General features: G+C 34.6%; 1 protein-coding gene across 1 annotated transcript in view; it reads left to right on the plus strand.

The window, feature by feature from the left end:
• The window catches only part of LOC119828751 (homeobox protein homothorax), a 244,959-nt gene that overhangs the window by 23,684 nt on the left and 200,249 nt on the right, over positions 1 to 21,026 (plus strand). The window contains exons 4-5 of the mRNA XM_038350994.1: positions 13,196 to 13,246; positions 17,844 to 17,894. Of these exons, the coding sequence (XP_038206922.1) occupies positions 13,196 to 13,246; positions 17,844 to 17,894 (102 nt within the window). The remainder of the gene's footprint in view (positions 1 to 13,195; positions 13,247 to 17,843; positions 17,895 to 21,026) is intronic.

Consider the following 21,026-nt stretch of genomic DNA (forward strand, 5'->3'; position numbering starts at 1 on the left):
CGCATCGTCTCAAATAAGTGGCCGGTGTGATGTTATATGGAAGCGTGTATAATGAAAAATAATTGCGGGAATGTTAATTGCCGATCGGCCATGCGTGCGCGCTGCGGGTACGCGGTGCAGCGGACGTTAGAAAAAATATCTATATTCGCGACGTCTTCGCAAGGTCACGTTGCGTTTCAATTCAGTATCGCCAGTTGGAATAAGCTGTCATAATCGAAGCGTTTGCTCTGGTATGCGCGAAATGCGACTGGAATAAATTATATTTTTACAGTGCGTTGTTAATTGGTTTGTATACGCGATACCATTTTAGTGTGAGCCGATTGACGTAATTAAATTGTATAGAACAGCTGTAGTATGAAATAATTGTCGATGTGTTAGCGTCTTAGCGGTTCCCACGTAGACACGCCGCGTATCGGTTTCATTAAATTTTACATCGATTTTATATGTACCGGTTTTTGAGAGATCTATCAAAATCCACAACATCCGCGTCATAAATCGATATCTTATGAATGTTCTGAATGATGTATCGAGTATTTGCGCTATGTTGTAGTACAATACACGTGTCAATGCTTGTATCGGTCGCTTAAAAATCGCTTTACGGTTTCAGATGAATTTGTCACAGATTAAAATACCGGTTTATTAATTTCATATATTTTTTTCTTAGAAGAAAGAAGTTTAGTTTGGTCACAAACACAAAAATATACATTTGAATTTAGATACGCTAAAGCAGAAAGCCACACCTAATAAAAAATAACAGTAAAATTGTAGAAAACTGCACCGTTAACAGCGAAGCGCAATCGTAAATGCGAATTAAAAATGTAGATAATAAATACACAAGAGATTTAGCCACAGATAACAATGAAATGTTAATAAGTCCATTCATCAAGTAATACGGACGTAGACGCGCCAAACTGATTTATAAGGTTTTTTTATTAACTATTTGTTTAATTATTTATATGTAGATATACCCGCGTAATAAGGAAAATGATTGTAAGCTTCGAATCGTGATTTAATCACAATTTATGATGACCATACGATGTTTTGGATGTTGCTAGTATAATTACACACCATGTACATTGTATGTTGTTTTTTTTTAATATTTCATTCTGTTAATACAAAAAACTATTTAGATATGCATAATATAGGTTCCCACAAGTAAATAAGACTCGATTAAAAATCCGTTAGTGTTTCGTATTAAAGTTATTTTTAACCAAACATAAGTAAACTAAACCTGTTGTTTGTAACATTGCATGACTGTCAGATTCAACATTGTCTTGCTACACGTGAAATTAAATTAAACCTTTGAGGTACCTACGTCTTAGACGCCTAAGGTCCCAAATAATTTTGATTATTTTCAAGAAAAATTATTATATTTGCAATAAACATTTTGGCGTTTCATAAATGTTACAGTTGAAATGTGCTTTTAATTGAATACACCTTTTGTAAACAAGAAATTGCCTTATTTCGTATATATATAAGGTTTAATCTACTTAAATAATTGATGGATTGTAAGTTTTGTTTAGTTTGTTTCACACATTATGTATATTAGTTGAGTGCCTTGTGGCGTTTGTATATCGTAATAATATTATAAACGCGAATGTTTGTATGTTTGTTACACTTTCACGCAAAAACTATTGAACCGATTGCAATGAAATTTGGTACGTAGGTAGCTGGACAACTGAAATAACATATAGGCAACTTTTTATTGCTATATCCCTACGGGATACGGATTAACGCGGATGAAACCGCGGGGGGCAGCTAGTGTATAATATAATTATTTTAAAAACAGCTGTAATGTTAGGCGTAAAATAAACGAAATAATCTATTTTAAGATAAACACAATAAAAACAAAAAATAGTCTAAAATCGGAATGATTCCGCTAATTATTATTAAAAATTCATTTATTCGTGAGGCGAGTCGCTTAGAATATATTTGCCATTAACTTGTCTCAAATTATGAAGATGTTCGAGATAACACGGAGTATGTTTGAAGAGATCTCGGTGTTTGTTGACGCGTGACGTGTATCTTCCTAGAAGTTAGTGTTCAAAATAAGAAACAAATGTTCTATGAAATTTTATGTGGGATTTTGGTCTAGATTTCTAAACTTTTAAGGTTATAACCCAGCGTCATTCGCGGTACCTAGATGTAAAGTAGACTATATGCTAATCCAGACTGTAGTCTATCTCTGTACCAAATTTCATAAAGATACGATAAGCCGTTTTCACGTGAGACATTAGCAAATGTCCATATCCATACATAATTACAAACTTTCGCGTTTATAATATTAGTACGATATCAATATTAATCCAAAATTATTAAACAATTTGGATTTAAATTGTAAAAGGACCTTATATCCTAAAGTCGTTTTACATTAAATGCTCTTTATAGTTTACTAGTTGGGCCCCGCGGTTTTACCCACTTAGTACCTGATTTCATATAGCCTAAAGCCTTCCTCAATAAATGGGCTATCTAATACTGAAATATTTTTTTATTTCGGACCAGCAGTTCTTGAGGTTAGCGCGTTCAACCAAACAAACTATTCAGCTTTATAACACCAGAATAAATACTCACTTCCCAAATAGATGCATTATTTATAGCAAGAGGCCTTACAGCAAGACATTTCGACAAGATCCAGCGGCGTTGTTCCCACAAACAATTAAAGTCAAAATGGACTGATTAGATCAGCACAGTGAGACCGCGCCCCACCGTCGCTTTGTCCGTGTGTCTGTTTGTTTACATCTGTCCCGTTTAACGCATCCATTGTCTATTGTTGAGGGATTTGGCGCGCAATTTGACGACTATGCCACTCGCTGCCGTGATCCGTTTCGCGTATGAAATAAATGGCGTCGCAGCTGCGCATGCGCCGGTTGAATGCAATGAATCGAACGTTAGTGTTGCGTTGCCGTTCTACACCGCGTTCGATTCTTCTCATGATCGATTTGATGTTATGAACGAATAATGAATAAAAGTCCCTCGCAAGTGTGTCTGGAGTGATTTCATTCATTACTTGCGATCATTTTAAAATGCACTGTTTTATTATCTGTCGTCACTGCGTGTTAGAATGAGACAGTTACAATAATAACGTCTCTGTTCCTCTTAGCTATTGTGGAAATTAAGCCGTCATATTATATATAAATAATTGCAAGGAATCATTGTATGTTTGTCCTCCAGGCTCAATATCACTTAACTAATAATAATGGAATTTCAATATGTCCTTATAAATGTTTTTTTCTCTCCGAGCTAATGGGTTACCATTTACAATTAGATTTTATCACACATACATAGTTTTATTCTGAATCAATAATACTTGATATTTATTTATTATCTTTAAAAGGAAATCGAAGGTTGCATTAAATATATGACATTACCAAAGAATAGAGTTGGTTTTTTGCTTTGAATGCGGTATTTATATTATTAACCAAACGTAAACCTTATTATAGGATTTTGCTTATAAAATTAAGTACTGATTGAACCCCATACGATTGCGTGAGCCACTCAATTAGCGGCTGACACGGCGCTCACATCGTTTTTGTGCGCTTAGCATTAATATGCTGGACTAAACATACGCTCTTTCAACACTGATGACGTCAGAATGCCACTTGGTACCGTTTACAACACCAATAAATAATTCCATTCCATTTCATTCGCGTTCCGTATTTAAATATTCGAAAATCGAACGCTTAGATTTTCGAAAACAGAACAGTTAAAATCGCTATGTACGCACTACATTTTTGGAATTCAATTTCGAACGTTACGGTTCGCTAACGCGTAATTCGAATTTTGAATATTTTCGATTAGGGACGATTTGAATAGAGGGTTCCGAATTTGAATGCGCCAATGATGGGCATGCGTTGACGGGATTGGCCAGTAATTCTCAGGTATACTTAGAAAGCGCCGTAATTAAAAGTCTTTCCTTTATAACGTGTCATACGAATATTATATCCCTTTTTGGAGCGGGCCGCGCCGGTCCGGTGGTAAAAAGTAGATGCCGGCCGGCGGTGGTATGGCGATTTTTTAAAGAAAACTCGTGATAAAAATGGAGGCCAAATAAGAATTAATTCGCAGCCGTTAATAATGACATAAATACTCGATGTTACAGGGTGCTGTTGAAATTATGATCCAAAATTTTGTACAAATAGAGAAATAAATAAAAATTTCTTTACATTACACAGAATTATGTTAAAATGTTATTCAAATATTGCGGTCAGGTGAATATCAATACTTGAAGAATTCATATCAAATATTTACACAGGAAATGAAAGATAAATGTATTATTCACATTCATAACACTCTTCCCAATTACAGGTATCTAAATAATCCCATACACACATCAAAATCTAGCAAAAAATAAAAACTTCTTTACAAAAAACCTAGTTATGATAGATAAGAAATAGATCTAGATTAAAAACACACACATTTAGAAATGCAATCGGCCTGTATATAGCGGTGTAATTACAACAGGCGCAGGCGCATTCCGCGCGACACGTCGCGGCTTTTGGATTGCCGCTTTACCGACTTTTAAAAAGGAAAGTTATGCGACGTTTCTATGTACAGAAATATGCCTTTATTGCGGCGTTAGATAAGTGACTTACTGAAGTTGTTTAGTTTAATTAGATTCGTATCTTTTGGAATCATTTTGTGAGTATGTTATTACAATTAGACTTGTGAATGTAGTTCTTAATCTAACTAGAGTCTATGTCGCTCTCTCCAGCCAGAAATCATACCATAAACCGTTGCGACGTGAAAGAAGGACAAACAAACACTCGCATTTTTAATATTAGTAAGGTGATGTGACAAATATACATTATATACTATTTTGAAGTAGGTAAATATGTAGATACCATATGATACTAAAATATATGAATTAACTATAATTTTATAGAATTTTAATCGACGCTTGACTGAACGCTCAAATACGTTCCTATGTAAACACATAACATTGTCTACATTTATCATTTACCTACCCTAAAAAGCGAATACACCGACCAGCACAACCTGACCCCCCATCGCCGTAACTCAAACGGAATGTTTATTGCACTGGTACTTTTATAGGGGTCAAGGAATTTTGGTTAATTCGTCCAACATAAGTTGAGCTCTCGTTTCGTTAAAACATCAGCCTGGGGTGGTTCTCCGAAGGGTAAATAAGGGTGGGTCAAAAACAGCTGACGCGGATTACTGGATGTATACAGCGGCGTATATTTGCTAATTGTGTTATGTTTAATTTTGTATACTTTAATGTTTTTAAGCTGCCCTAATGTGACATGCGGTATGATTTATCGTATTGAAATATTGGCGCACCCTGTATAGATAATCATTTTGTTTTATGTCGTATTTAGCCCGAGGATTCTTTAGGTAATTGTTAGAAATATCATTACGAGTAATTTATTAAGGATTTCTGTTCTTTCAACATTGTTATTGTTTTGTTCAGGAAAATTTTGCTCTGAATCATAAATTACAAAACGGACATCAAAGGGAATTTAAACAATTTTACAATTGTATGGATTTAGCCCGATCAGGGTCGCTGCAATACCTAGGCTAGCCCTATCGGAACCGTCTATAATTATGAATACGTTAATACACTTGTAATTAGTGGTATTCACTGTCTTTGCTTATTCATTGTACAGGGTGTATTGCAAATGAAATTGTAGGGTATACCATCGCTCTGTAGTTTAGGTCAAACGTTCTGGATTCAGGGTTTCTGTCCATAATTGGTAGTGGGGAATATGTACGTAGTAGCCCATGCGTTTGAGTCATTTGAGGGTATTTTCAATACTCAAAGTGACGTCATTTATATTTTGTTATTACTTATTTATCTACCTATACATATTGGCCGGCGTGGTGTAATAAATGTTCCGGGTACTAATTTTTATCGCCTATTTTATCCCCTTGGGGGTAGAATTTATCAAAATCTTTTCTGAACCAATGCCTGCGTCAAAGTGGCTATCTGCCTGCCAAATTCCAGCTCGATCGGTCCAGCAGATTAGGCTGTGACCTTTGCGTTTCATATATTAAAATCATATATCTTTTGAATCTTTCCAGCATATATTTCACTTTTACTTGAATTGTATACATAATGCATTAGGTACGGATATAAGAAATTAATCTAGGGTTACCTACACGTCTTCACAAATTACGATAAGAGGGAAATATTAGTGGCAAATCAATCAAAATAACCCTTCCCTTCGTGAGGGATGTTTGCTTTGGGGTGGATAATGGCCGTTCCTTGTTGTTTTTGCAGATTGTACTTTACGCAGTGTTGGTTTCTTGTTTGCACTTAGTACGTTGGCTGAATTCTAAAGAGGTGATATGTTTTGAAACTTTCTTTCCTTAAGACTGCTAGTCTAGTCGTTCTAGTTCACTCGTTTTGAGTCTAATATGATGGATTGTATTATTAGTATTTATTGACATATCAAGTTTTTAATGTACAACAATTTTAATCGAATTATTTATGTAAATGTATGTAAATCATACAATTTAAGCTTATGAGATGGACATAGTTTCAGGTCCAAAAACTAATTTGTGTAAACTGCCATTCAGGTACGTACTTTAGTATCGTTTCTATTTCAGTAAAACGGTTAAGTAAATCACACACAGGTAAAACGTAATTTGTCAAACGAAACACAAAATTTTCCACCTTACCATAAACTTAAATTGTTTATTCCCCATTATGCAACTAAGCACAAAAAGACAAACGTCGCCCCATCCCTTTAAAGCATTAACTTATAAATTATATTAACAAAAGCGAAACATCCACCCGCAGATAATATTAAACATGGGACCATTACACTTTAATTTTCTGCCCCTAGGGGTCTTGGGGTGGTGCAGGGGTAGTTTTGGGACCGCACTTATTATTCATATACGTAGTTGGTTAATGCGTGTTAGTGTTAAAAACCAATATCTGTCGTTGTTGGATTTTAACTTTTTAAACACTCAATAACAAAACCCTCACGTGTTTCATACATGTGAGGGTTTTGTTATTCAATCCTAACTAAATAAGGTGATCGATTTTTTAATCAAATCTGTTACTTGGTTATTCTATCGAATGAAATGTATGTTAATAACAAATAAATGCTGTTATGAAAGTAAATTAAGAATCGCGTGTATATTTAAAAAACAAGGAGAGATATCATAAACACGAAATTGGCGTCACTATTACAAGACGCGTTTTTTATCCTTCTACACGCCACACTGCGTTATTTAATATCAAACCTTAAGCTAGTCAAACCGAAAGATATTAAGAGCATTTAACAAACGTTCTTTTTAAAACAAAATTATTGGCTACAGTCATTTGTCATTCTAATTTTATTTTATTTAATTTTATTTATTTTAGGTTCACCAATAGGTATTTACATTAAAGAAATTATATCAAGTAAATATAAAAAAAAAATTAAGAGCTAAATGCACACCTTTAAGAGGTAAACACAGGAAAACACACACATCAGTGGTATAATATTTTATCACTTAATATTTTTTTGTACTGAAAATTGTCATTCTAAGAACACTGGATGTGATAAACACGCAAGAGTCATCCGCAGTGTTAATTACATCAAGAGGTAACCCAAATCCACGATTATTCAATCAATTTTAGACTCCGGATTCGGCCGATGAAAAGATGTTTATTTTGCTTGGCGCATGCGCTGCAGGCGATGTAAACAAGCGTGTCTGTTTGTCCGCACATACGTACGTACGTGATAAATGAATTTGCATAAAAATATCTTGAGCACGTCCGCCATATTGTAATTGGTAATTTTGATTGAGTCAACGATCTGTTTGGGTTTTCTCTTCCGCTCGAAATTTAGCTAGAATTTACGTTTTCAGGTGAATTTATGATCTATAATGGTAGTATTTGTTATACAATTAGAAAATCCAACTCAAAATGTTGTTCTCCATTTAACTCTGTAATGCTTATGAATAGACTCTTTTTATACAAGCATCATAAACCATAGATACTTCAAAATGTATAAACAAACAGCCGAAACAAGCGTCCCGTCAATAAATAAAGATTCTCAAACACATTTCACGATTCATAAAATAACAATAAAGTATAAAAAGTAAAGAATTAAAACCGTTTAAATACGAAATTTGTAAAGGTAGATTATAAATATAAAATACAATAAAAAACTTAACATCTGCCTAATCCATACCCGACTTACTTTGGATTTAAATTTGTATTCATGGTTTAAAAATTCCTAAATATTATTCATCTTTTAAAATATTTATAAAACTTCGTTCGAATTCAGGCGCCTTTGAAAGTGTTATTAAATATTTTCTTCATTCTTTTTCGCGGAAGTGACATTAGGAATACCTGTCGATAGCTTATCAAAAAATTAATAAGCAAATACGAAAATTTACTTTCTTTTGTATATCCTATACTTTTTCTAATGTCTCGTGACGGTTCGATGGTTCAGTGCTGATTGCATTATCATTGTAACTTGAGGTTCTAGCTTCGACCCTCAACGACATTTTATATATACCAATAAGTTTCTATTCTTCAAATTAAATCAACCACCGTATTCACTTGTCCATTTAAGATAGGATGGGATGTAAACAGATAATGGCAGCTCTAATTCTATTCCTCAGTTGTATATGAGATGATCTCCGAGATAACTCTCCCGCCAATACCTGGCCAAATTTCTCCCAACAACTTGTCTCACTATTGACTCAAGTAATAACAATAAAAATGAAAACAAAGGTAACACTTGTACGCAATTCCTGTGTGAGTAATTAAGTAGTACTTTTACGACCGTCTAATTCTACCCCTCTATTAATGGCCGAAAAACTGACCGGGCTAAAACCACCCCTGGGAGGGTTAAACGGCCGTATAACGGAACGAAACGTGCGGGCATGTGATTTCTTTTAATTGTACAACAATACAGTTGCAACATAAATCCCCAGATTGTATTTGCTTATGTAGAACTGCTGTGTGCAATTTGATGATGGCGCTGTTGTGATCTGTCTTGGGGCACATTCAAATCGATGATAACTGACTGAACTGTAACAGTTAAAGTAAACAGAAAACTATAGTCTAATAAACATTAAACCACTAGTTTGAACGGTTGAAAGAAAGCACTAGAACTAAAACGCCAATTATCCTATTGAATTCTTATCTTTGAGCAATTGAATTAAATAATTTAAATAAGGACGTATAATAAAGATGCTAAAGTACGAATCTGACAGCGCCGCTTAAGAGCCAGCAACTAACAAACCACAAAACGCTGGAGCATTACAAAAATTACATATCATTTACGCGGAGGACTGACAAATCACGTCCAAATAACACCTCACGGAAATTACACGTTTCCGACAGTCCAGGATCACGCCTCAGCTTATAAATTAATAAATCATGATGCACAGAGTGACAAAACGCAACGAAATTACGGCTCACAAATCGTCAACGAACGCGGCCATAAATCAAGTTGAGGGCAAAAAAACATTAACCAAACACCCGTGGTCCGTCTACCTGCACTCCAGAGTTTTGTATTAAAAATAAAATTTTGGGCTCGCAGCAAAAAACCGACCAAAACCCCTCCCCCCCGCGCCTGCCTCGCCCTCGCCGTCTTGGCCCTTTCCATCTGCCAAGTTCCAAACATGTGCTTCGGTGGAACAACAAATATTTTTTTTTACAGCCAGCAATGGTTAGCAGTAAAATATTTATGAATACGTTCTGATATGAATAGTTGTCTATGATTTACATATTTATGGCGGGAGACAAAAGGCGCTCGATGCGTACCTATAGGTTAGTTCGAATTGGGAAATTTGTTTGTTTTTACTGGTATTTGGCTGGAATGGGAGGAATATAGTTGTGTGGTTTCTACTTTAAATTGTTACCTTAAGAAACCTTTGAATAGGTCTCATTTTAATGTAAGTGCATACTGACTTATTCAATGCATTTCATTTTTCATTAAATTCTACAGTATTCTTATGATATTTCCTTCTAATATCGAAACTCTAGGTCATTCGTTGGCCATTTGCAGTTTAATTTTAATGTGCAAGTGATTAACCAAATATAAAATCTATGTTTAACGATATAGAGGTGAAGTTTGTAATCAATAGAAAATCATTTATTGATTTTAAATTTTATAACTTGTCTTATCCAATTATAATATGAGATAGATACATTGTTATAGCTTTTACACGTTTTTGTAATAACATAAAATAAATAATTAACAATTGCATAAAATAATAGAAAAATATGATATTGACCAACTTTTAATAAAGAGAGATTAAACACGAAAACGTTTAATTATCAATTGTTAGCGCCTCGAAGAATGCGGCCATAAATCTACGCGTTTCAACTCAAGTGTATAAAATTAATAAACAAAATATAATTCATAATGAACCCTATTCATTACTCATAAAGTACATATTAGGAAACCACTAAATCGTCGGTTATTACCCTAAGTATCGTATCGCGACATCGAAATCGCTACCAAAAGCCTGTACCCTGTAATTTTTAATAAAAAATCTATTTATACGAGAAAATAAAGCGGGCTACCTAAGATGCCCGCTGATCGATCGGTGATTCGATTTATCAGCGTGCACACGCAATTTTGACACTTGTCACAACAAACATATGACCTATATTCACTTAAACAATTATAGTGTTTAATGCTAAATTATTTTATATCGCGTAAAGGTCGAGGTTGTAATTTAGAAGTCGCCTCCTATTTAATAAGTTTAAGATTGAAGGCAGGTGTTTTTTTGTTATTTGCGTGAAAAAACGCATGCTTCTGAAGAAGTTTCAAATTATATATTATTAATACTCTTTCCTGTTATGAAAACTTTATTTATAGGATGCGCGTGCGACGGTTATCTCTTCTTCCGTAACTATAAATGTCGCACTAAAATGTGTCCGATGGTTTTATTGTGCTGCCTCGTTAGGGCTTCCTAGGGCATGGCTTGCGCTTGCGCATAGAGAAATCTGTGGAGCGCCCGTTTTGTTTTATGATATCTATTTATACCTACATTTAAAGATAGTGATATCTTAAAAATATAGTCCCGTTTAACCCGTATGGCTCTCGTAGTAACTGACCTATGTTCTAAATCGGGTCTTAAACAATCTCTGTGTCAAAAATCATCCACATCAGTTCATTTGTTTAGACTTGAAGAATAGACAGACAAGTGTTACTTTCAATAGTAATTTCAAATACAAATATATCCATAGTCACCATTTGCAATGAACATCCTTTGAAATGAAATATATTATAACAGAATATAACTTCACCCGTTCACAGCGCGTTTGTGTCGAGAAATGGGACAAAAAATTGACAATAGTTAGGAGAAATTTGTGTCGTGGCGGATCCTCACAACCCCGATGGCACAATGGCGTTTATTCAATTAACAATCGACTGTAACTGCACAAAGGACCAGGTAGATGCAGTGACGATTGTCGAAAGCTCTTGTTTATTTTATAGTACTTTATAATAACTTTGGATGTATCAAATTTATGGCCTTCAAAACAAATTCCCGGTAATTTATTGTGATGGTCACATAATGAAACTTTGAATTGTATAAGAGCGCATGGTTTTCTCTGTTCTTAAAATAACTGGTATATAAATCACTCGAAATCAAGTAATATCTGGTATTTATTATCGAAAATTATTTTATACTGTGATTAATTTATCACAATAATACAAAAACAGTAACATACAAAAACAAATGTCATTTCGCACTATAAAACTATAAGCACCGGATGATAAACAGCTACGCAGAGCCGCGTGCGCTGACTAGTACATGCAAGATCGTTGACCCGCCCCACCTCCGCCAATAAGCCTGAGGAAGTCCATCATTTGGAGCCCGTCGACCCAGAACCCCCCATTTTCGGCACCACTTATTAAACCCACGCCTTCCTTGTACATTATATACCTTATTTTGGACATTTGTTCTTATAGCGTAGGGTTTCCGTAAAGGTTTTTTTGCTTTATCAAAGTGTAAGTCTAATTGTTTATTCATTACCCTTGGAAATATTATAATCGGGAATGTGTTTGTTTACCTTTCTTGCGCGTCGCAACGGAGCGATTGTATGGTATGGATTTTGTGTCTGGAGATAGTTAGAAGGTTGGAGAGTCATATAAGATTTTACCCACGGCGAAACATCGCAATTTCGATGTTCCGAGGATTTCTTGCAAAGAACAAACAGGACGCAGGTTCGAATCCTGACGCATGATCGAATTTCTCCATTATATTCGTCAAATAGCAAACACTTGCAAGCAAGTGGATAATCTAAGCTAAAACATTAAGCTTGTTTTTAATACCTAGGTAAAAACCTGACATTTACTCCGAGCGCATGCGTGATGGTATCGCATTTCCGGCGCAACAAAAAAAGGTTAAAATCCAAAGAGTATGATAAAAAGTAACACACTCATTAAATAGCTTCACCAGTTTATTGTAAAATGCGGGGAAAGTCACACGGGTTGGTGCTATTTTTTCGTATGTTTGCTATACTGTAAAGGAGATTACGTTTGGCTGCAGTGTCATGCCTCGCTTCCTACTGATTTAAGCAGGTTTTTTTGAACTGTTAATTTTTAAGTCATAAAAAATAATGATGTTGGATATCCCGTTATTATTTCTGTCGTTTAATTTATAAAAGTTAATATATCTTTGAATGAGCGAATAAAATAAAATCTGGGTGCATGGTCACGGTGATTCAGTTTTTATTAACGACTTTTTAAATATTTAGTCAAGATTTAAATTAATATTAGAACATCTAGAATATAATCTATGATGTGTAACGAAGCGAAAATTCTTCATTATATAACGCTAATACACTGGAAATATTTAGTTTGTTTAACAGTTTACTGCGTAATAGTAGTTTTTTATAAAACTACAATGTCTGAACTCTGGTGGGTGATCTCGTTCTCATAGATTAAGTATTCTCACAGATGTGACTTTATTGAAAGAGGTCAAATATCAATAAGTACCAGTATGATTTTAATGATTAGGTGAATAACATTTAATCTCTAACTTAATATAAAATTACATATTACGTACATTTTTTTAAATAAAGAAACATAAAAAAAAAGATAAAGACCTATATTATAGTTGTAAAGGTTAATTGTTTTACAGCTCCATGTATATATCTTTATTCTTATATATCTTTTACATATCTCAAAAAGCCTTGCCGTGGGGACACCACACAGTGTCAATGGTAATATAGGAGTGTGTACCATTATCTAATACCTCTTTATCTTTCCAGATACGCCAAGAAAAACCCTACTACATAGCGGATCCAGAGGTCGATTCATTAGTAAGTATCCACATTTATCGACCCTTAACAGGCTCAGTTTAATACGCCATAAAACGGTGACCACTTTATGGGTTAGTGACTAAATAATTTACGATTTAATTGCTTCAAGATCTAAAATTAACCACAGGTACCTGAATGGTAGGGAATTTTGTTCAAATATTTGGCCTTCGTGCCCATGATTTTTGATTTTATGGGATTTGTTTCTTCGCGTCACGATAAAGCTATGAAAAAGTCTATTAAATAACTTAACTGTTTGGATACTCGACACACAAATGATTGAAAATATCAAATAAATTACAGATAATGCCACTTAAAAGGCGAAAGCACATAAAAGCGTTGGATATCTTTTAGTTTATGACAGTCCCAGTAACACAAGACGGTTGGCAACCCGTGGCTAGTTACAAGCGCTAACAAAAAATTAAAAAAGATGGCGACCACCCAGCTCTGCCGTTCGATACGGATACTTAACCGATTTCGGACAAATAAAATTTGAGCCATTACGAATTGGACGGTGGCCGTTCATGGTACAATCAAATCAGTTACTAGAAATTATCCTTGATGCTTTTTATTTCGGTTGGATTATATTCTCACATTTTATAATCGTTTACGTAAACACAAATTGAAATATATTTAACCACGTAGAGACTTGAATATATAATGCAGAGGTAATTTTTTACTACATTTCTTGCATCCAATTGTTGCACTTTATTCTGAAAGGACACTTGTAAAGATTGTCTATATCATATGGATTAAAACTTTTAACAAAAAGAAACGAAAACCACCTGACACTTCAATCACAGTAATTTACCCGAACAAGCACGTTAGTTTCATGAAAATCTATCGACACAGCATCCGTCCCATGCGCCTGCGGGGTCTTAAGCTAAAGCAAACATTGTCAAACCCTGAAACGGTAGCAAGGCAGCGCAATAAAAGTTACCTGCTCTGATAAGCTGGCACCCTCGCGATAAGGGAAGCAAACAGAACGTCCGGCTGACATGGGCTACGTGATAGTAGACTACTGGTGCCATGATTGCCAGCTTACCTGAAAATAATTCAAATTACCACGTGGTGTTCAAAAATTAATATGAATCAGGGAGATTACGATAACTTTTTAAAGTAGGAGTGATTCTAGTAAGAAAAAAAGACATATGTTGTCTAGCGCCAACACTTCTACACTGGATGAAATGGATAAATTCTTTGGCTATAGAATTTATTTAAAAACAACAAAGCATTATTGCACATGTATTTATTTTTTTGCAATACATAACAGTGATGTAAATAACAAGTGTGAACTGTTGTTACGGTTGATAAATTTTAAAGGCTTTAGAAGTCATATCATTTGATTCCGGGAAGCGAAGTGATACATTCCGCAAGACCTAGAAGTGCTTGCTCACGGTGCTAATCGCATTAGTGAGAAAATACGGTTATTTCCACTACTTTGTATTGAGGTTTTGGATGCATATCATTTTAAATTCCAACAATGCATATGAGAGATTTTGGGAATTTCTCTTTTATTCCGTATTTGAGTCCTTGAAAATTGTAATTCTGTGGAGTCAAATAAATGTTTCTTTATCTCTTTCTTTCTTTCTGAATAGGCTTCTGGATTAGGATTGACAATTTATGAAATGGTTTTAAGTCTGGGTTGATTCATAGGGCATCAAAGAATTCTTATATGGTTAATTAGATCTTCTTCCATCTAGGAATAACCGTGGTATAAAAATTATATCATAATATTCTTTTAGGCCGGTACAGTTACAGTTACTACAGTTCGTTAGACCTTAAAAATATGGGTTAAAAATGAATTATTGAAAGACATCGCTAACCCCTTTTGCTATACCCAAAGGCTATTGTCTTTGCGCAGCTGACACGCTCTGGCTGGTCATTGTTAACAAGGATAATAACAGCATTGCCCGCTTGCAATGTGTCGATCGTTTCTGCGTACGAATTAAACTAATTACGCTTTTGAAAAGTGTCCTTTCATGGCGGAATTCGTGTCACCTTAAATCTAGGGACCCTTTCTTTGGATGTTATTAAATTCTTCATTATATAGTGCTTCAGTTGACTGACTTTGTGGATTTAAGGTGTGGCTTGTTATATATGCTTATGAATATGATATTCGTTACATGCTTCTGCTTGTCTGAATTCTGCTGGTATATTTTGAGTCATTAGAAGTTATCAGGAAGTTATCTATAAACCGATTTATATGTACATCTAGATCTTGCTCAATATTTGGCCCTATGGCCTTGCTTCAAAGGTCTCTAAATATATTATTACTAGCTGTGTGTGTCTTTCCCGTAGGAATATCGGGATAAAAAGTTCCGTATATGTTATTCCAGTTGTCCATCTGTCTACGTACCAAATTTCATTGTAATCAGTTCAGTAGTTTTGTTGTTTTGTGTGAAAAAAAACTTTCGCATTTTTAATATTAGTAGGATTAGTATTAAGTAGGATAGGATAGGATAGTAGGATTAGTAGAATAGGATAGGTTAGTATTTTATTGATTTTATCTTCTCAGTATTTCCAGTATTTTACTGCCTTTTGAAAATAATTCCCACTATGAAAATTACCTCAAATAATTTGTCCAAATATTCAGCTTCCGTAAAACTGGTGTCAGTCTGTCACGTTATCACTATGGAGTTGTTTGACAAATACCAACAGTTTATTTTTGAATAGTTTAAACTAAAAACCCACAGTGGGCCAAGTATTGACCCATATGCCGTCAGATTAGTTACGGGTAGGGTGTGTTAAGTACACATGGTTGTGGTGTTTACAGATTTCTGTGGAAATTAAATGTTTGGAACCGTGTATAAAACTGTGTTGGTACCTCTTTTTTTAATCTGAGTTACAACTGGACCTGTGGTGTTTTTTAGATTTTTGAAGAACCTAATGTATTGCATACTATCTGATTTCGTTAGTTATTTAGGCTTACAGATTTAAGCAATCAAACGACAAATAAAACGTAAATTATAGGGATAGAACATAACTGATAGAAAGAAGTTGATAAGTTTGTGATTTCCCTATTAATATTTTTTATTAATATGATTGATGTTCTTATAAATTCATAAGTATGTTCACCCTACACCCTAAACGCAGTGAAGTTGTTTGCTCACGTCACATCTGTGTTTGTTCTGCTGCGTTCGAGTTTAACACCATCAAATATGGTTTAGCCCGTGTCAACACTCAATTGGTGGCTTTTCATAATAAGGGTTATAAGTTGATTGTTTTGTGATGCTGTTTTAAATGTTTTTGTCTGTTTGCTCTTTTGTACCTCGTGGTTTGTGATCTTTTAAGTATTTTCTTATTACGTGCGTATACAAAAAGTCGCCTCGTTGAGTTAAAATCACCTTGTTCTTATAATCAAGGATTATTTAATAAGACAAACACATCAATATTTGATTACTACACCGTTAAATAAAAAATTCTAAACAGACAAAAAAAATAGCTCCAAGGGCTTAGTCAAACCTAAAAAGAACTATAAGACACTATCCACCGAGAATTGGGTCTAGAAACTTAGCATTTATCTATAGCTCTAACCGCTGAGAAGTAAAAGAGAAGTACCAGGCATGTAGAAGCACGTAGGAGATTGAATTAAGGTTAGGAGCTGCGGATGCAGATAACAGTATGTGTCGAGGGTGCCTCAGTAAACACTATGTTTGTCTCGTTAGCGCTACCATTTCGTTTCTGTTTATATGCTATCGCTACTCAAACTCATGCTCAAACTCAAACTCAAACAACTTCTTTTTTTGTCATATAAAATTGCCTAGGGAGATTTTTGATAGAATTTTCCTGTTTATTTTATGTACATAAAATGCAATTTAACTACATATAATACATCACTATATAGTATAAAACAAAGTCGCTTTCCACCGTATGTGTGTGTCTGTATGCTTAGATATTTAAAATTACGCAACATATTTATATGGGGTTTTTTTAATAGATAGAATGATTCAAGAGAAAGTTTTATACGTATCCACCCATTAAATTTTTAGCAATTTAAGCCGGGTAAAGCCGACGGCAAAAGCTTGTAATTACACCTATAGTTTTACGTGAAATCTATAATTGTATTGAATGCTATATTACAAGGTGATAATCACTAAATATACATTGCCTTTACGAGATTCCCTTAAAATTTTACGTATACACTATTAAACTAAACATCGATATCATAAAATCTACACAACCACAGCCTAGCAGGTGTATCACTCCCACATTAATCACGGACACACTCACAAACCCTTGTCACGTATGAAAATAATCAAACATACGTTATATTAAAAATGCATCACTTGTATCGATATTATTTACTACAGTGACTCGCATACACTTACGGTGGCTCATGTTTAGTGATTTTCTATAGAACAATAAACACACAAACAAAAATTTAATCGATACTTGTATATTTAATAATTCATGTTGTACGTATGTAGTTTCATTAACCGTTCAGTATCTATCTATTTGATAGTTCCGCTTGTGTGCTCCTCTAAATTATTTACCCATGTTTATTTGTGAAGTATTCAGGTTTCGTAGAGTGGTCTTTGTCCATTTCACATGAAGGTGTTATTGTATGGAAAATTTAATCCAATTTATTCTGTTTCAGATGGTGCAAGCAATACAAGTGCTACGGTTTCACCTCTTAGAATTAGAAAAAGTAAGTCTCGAATAATTATTAACGAGGGAATACATTACGGAACTCGGATCACCTGACGCTATCGTCTCGATTATCCAGAGTATCGATAGATAATATCGATTCCACGCTGACGCAAGACCGGTTACGATTCCAAGTTCGAAAATTCCAAATTTAATTCTCCGTTCGAATGACCGTTCCGATTGTTATGGAGATCAGTGTCAAAATAGAAATTACGTTCGACATTTCATTTCGAATATGATGTTCATTTGAATTCAGTTTCGCCTTGATTATGTTCGAAATTTAAAATTCGTAAATTCCACGTTTAAATTGCATTTAAAAAGCTAATCAAGCAGCGCATTCGAAAAGACGTTAAGTGTGAAAATTAGAATGATTTCTATCGAAACATCAATACGAAATAACACGAATCGAAATATTAAATGCGTAGTTCGTTTCCCCATATCGATTCGAACCGGTCCAAATTATGATTGATATTATATTGTATAACGGTAAAATATATTTCATGTCACCGTTCGCGCGTATACGTTAATTAGACATCTAATATTAGGGTCAAATTTTATACTAAGGCCCCGTCTCTAGATTTTTAAAAAGATAGTATATAAAAATGTTGGTAAGTCCGCTTTAGTATGAGAATTGTTTTTTTGAGATAGAAATTGCGTTATCTAGAACACGGGTCTATAATCATTAAGATTGATCAGCTCGTACTGTATAATAAATAACCTACCTTGAGCCTAATACATACAATAAAATTTTAAAACTGCCTTATGTCATATATCGACATTAATTGGCGGTTAGTTTGATGGATCCTCTTTTTATATATTCATCTGGCTACCTATTTATTTGTGGAACACGTTCGGAAACGGTAATATTAGAAAAAGTCCGTATATACAATGCGGTTCGTAACGAGTGTAATCCGATCTGAATCTGGCCGGAGGGCGAGATAAAAGCCATTAAAAAAATAAAAAGCCGCGTTCCAAATTCAAAATATCAGCTTCGGACGCGGCTCAAGAGAGTCTCGATGCAATTATACGTATTTAGTAAAGACAGGTTAACGGTTTTCATGATAAATATGGGCACGCAATTATAGCACATAAGTGAATCGGTTAAATTATAAAATTGTGTGCATTAAAACATTCTTATGCAATGATGCAGTGTGCGCTGCGTAATGATTGAGGAGTACGCAAAAGTATGAAGATTTTCTTGATTTATATTCGCCAAACTCCATGTTTTTGCGCATGTCGTAAGAAAAACGCATTAAGTTTACAATAATAGACAACATCGCGGGCATAAACTAGTCATTATTAATTTAATGCCCCTCGTACCTGTATCTGGTATCGAAAAACAGTTTTTTGCTGCTCATATCCCATACATGTCGGATTGTATCTCGTCTTTTTTGCCCAAAAGAAAAAACATACCGTTATTCGAATTCATTTCCGCTTCATTAAACATCCAAAGTTCTTTTAAGTATTAGATTAAAGGTAATCCCGAAGACGTATTTAACAAAACTCGTTAATAACAAAAGTATAATAAATGACAAAAACTCACTTAACATTCATACGAGCGCGTCACTAACGAAAGAGAATTATTCCAACATTATAATATCCAATAACATTTTTGATTTATGTTCGAAATATTTTAAAGATGGCCGCCGGCGGTTACATCGGCGGTTCTGTCACGATCCGATCTGATTGGTCTACACTAGCGGGTTTTTATGTACACGATTGTACCCTAATTACGTTATGTAGCGTGTATCCCAGCCTTAATTTCATCCTGATAAATTTAAAAAAATACAAAACGCCGTTCGAAATTTGAAAGAGGCATTCTCATATCAGATTCTATGTATTCGCTGTAAATTTAAATATGGAATGTGTTACGTTTCCATTCAAATTTAAATCGCGTTCCGTTTCATGTATTATTAAAACCCAAATTAAATATATCACAAAGTTATGACACTGACGTATAATTTAATAGTTGGTTGTTTATTCAATAAACCGCGCAAGTTTATTGCAAGTGAAGTCATTAAAGGCGAACTAAACTTGCGTTGTTGCTTTTTATTTCATATTTTGTTTCTAACTCGTAAACGTTATCTGTAACAACGTGGCTAAGTGATTTACGATGTAGGTCAGATTTGTTAGTTTACGGGCCTCGAACCTGGGACCCTCGCTTTATGACGCAACAAACTTTTACAACCATGCTCCTATACACAACACAGGTTATTCACACGTCGGATTATAAAAAGTTTTAATTAAAAGCCTGATAAAAATAGGAAATGTGGATAGAAACACTGAAGTGAGGTGCGAATCGGCACCATTCGGATCCGGACCGGTTATTTTTATTTAAATCGAAAAAGAAGAATGCGCGCCTCGCAATGTCGGCCAAATGCGTCGCTTTTTTATCTGTATTGCGGTGAATTAAAGAAGCATTTATAAGAGGAGCTTAGCGAAATTAAATTTACTCTAGCTAGCTTTAATAAACTGTAGTGTTATATATGTCCTTTTAGAAATATTTTTCATGTTTTTACGAATTGCAAGCAAACCCTTTCGTATTTAAACAAAATGATACCTACATGTGTGTCTTAAATGACGTCATATTCATTTTCTAAGAAGCTCCACTATCTACGACATGATAATATTTCACATATGATAAATCAAATATGAATAAAACATGAACAAAAAATAAAGACGAATTGCGAAATATGATAAATATTACATACGAGTATAAATAAAATAAATTTGCTCGTGTCAAAATATCCTATGATACCTAAATGTGTTAAAAAAACAACGTTCCAATTTACGCGACTAGTCACACCCACAGCCGCATTAGCGCGGGAAGTGGGTAGGTATTACGTTAAAAAACCCTTTTAATCGCCGAGGCACAGATTATAGCCGATCTCGAACGGCCCACGCGTTGGCAACGCTCTGACAGCCCTCTTTGAAAACTTTAAAAATACTCCGTGCATACCTGTGTAATGGCACCCGGATCGGCGATACATTCAAATTAATTTGTTTTTCTCCCACCGGACGCCGGGCCAAAACAGCCAGCATAAGGATTTACAGTTTTTATCCAACACAGGAACTGGGTCAAATAATAGTCTCGTTCGCCTTGTAACCTTTATTAGCTCACTTCACAATCACA

Source organism: Zerene cesonia, chromosome 8 (assembly GCF_012273895.1).
Source record: "Zerene cesonia ecotype Mississippi chromosome 8, Zerene_cesonia_1.1, whole genome shotgun sequence".
In the NCBI taxonomy this organism is placed as follows: Eukaryota; Metazoa; Arthropoda; class Insecta; order Lepidoptera; family Pieridae; genus Zerene; species Zerene cesonia.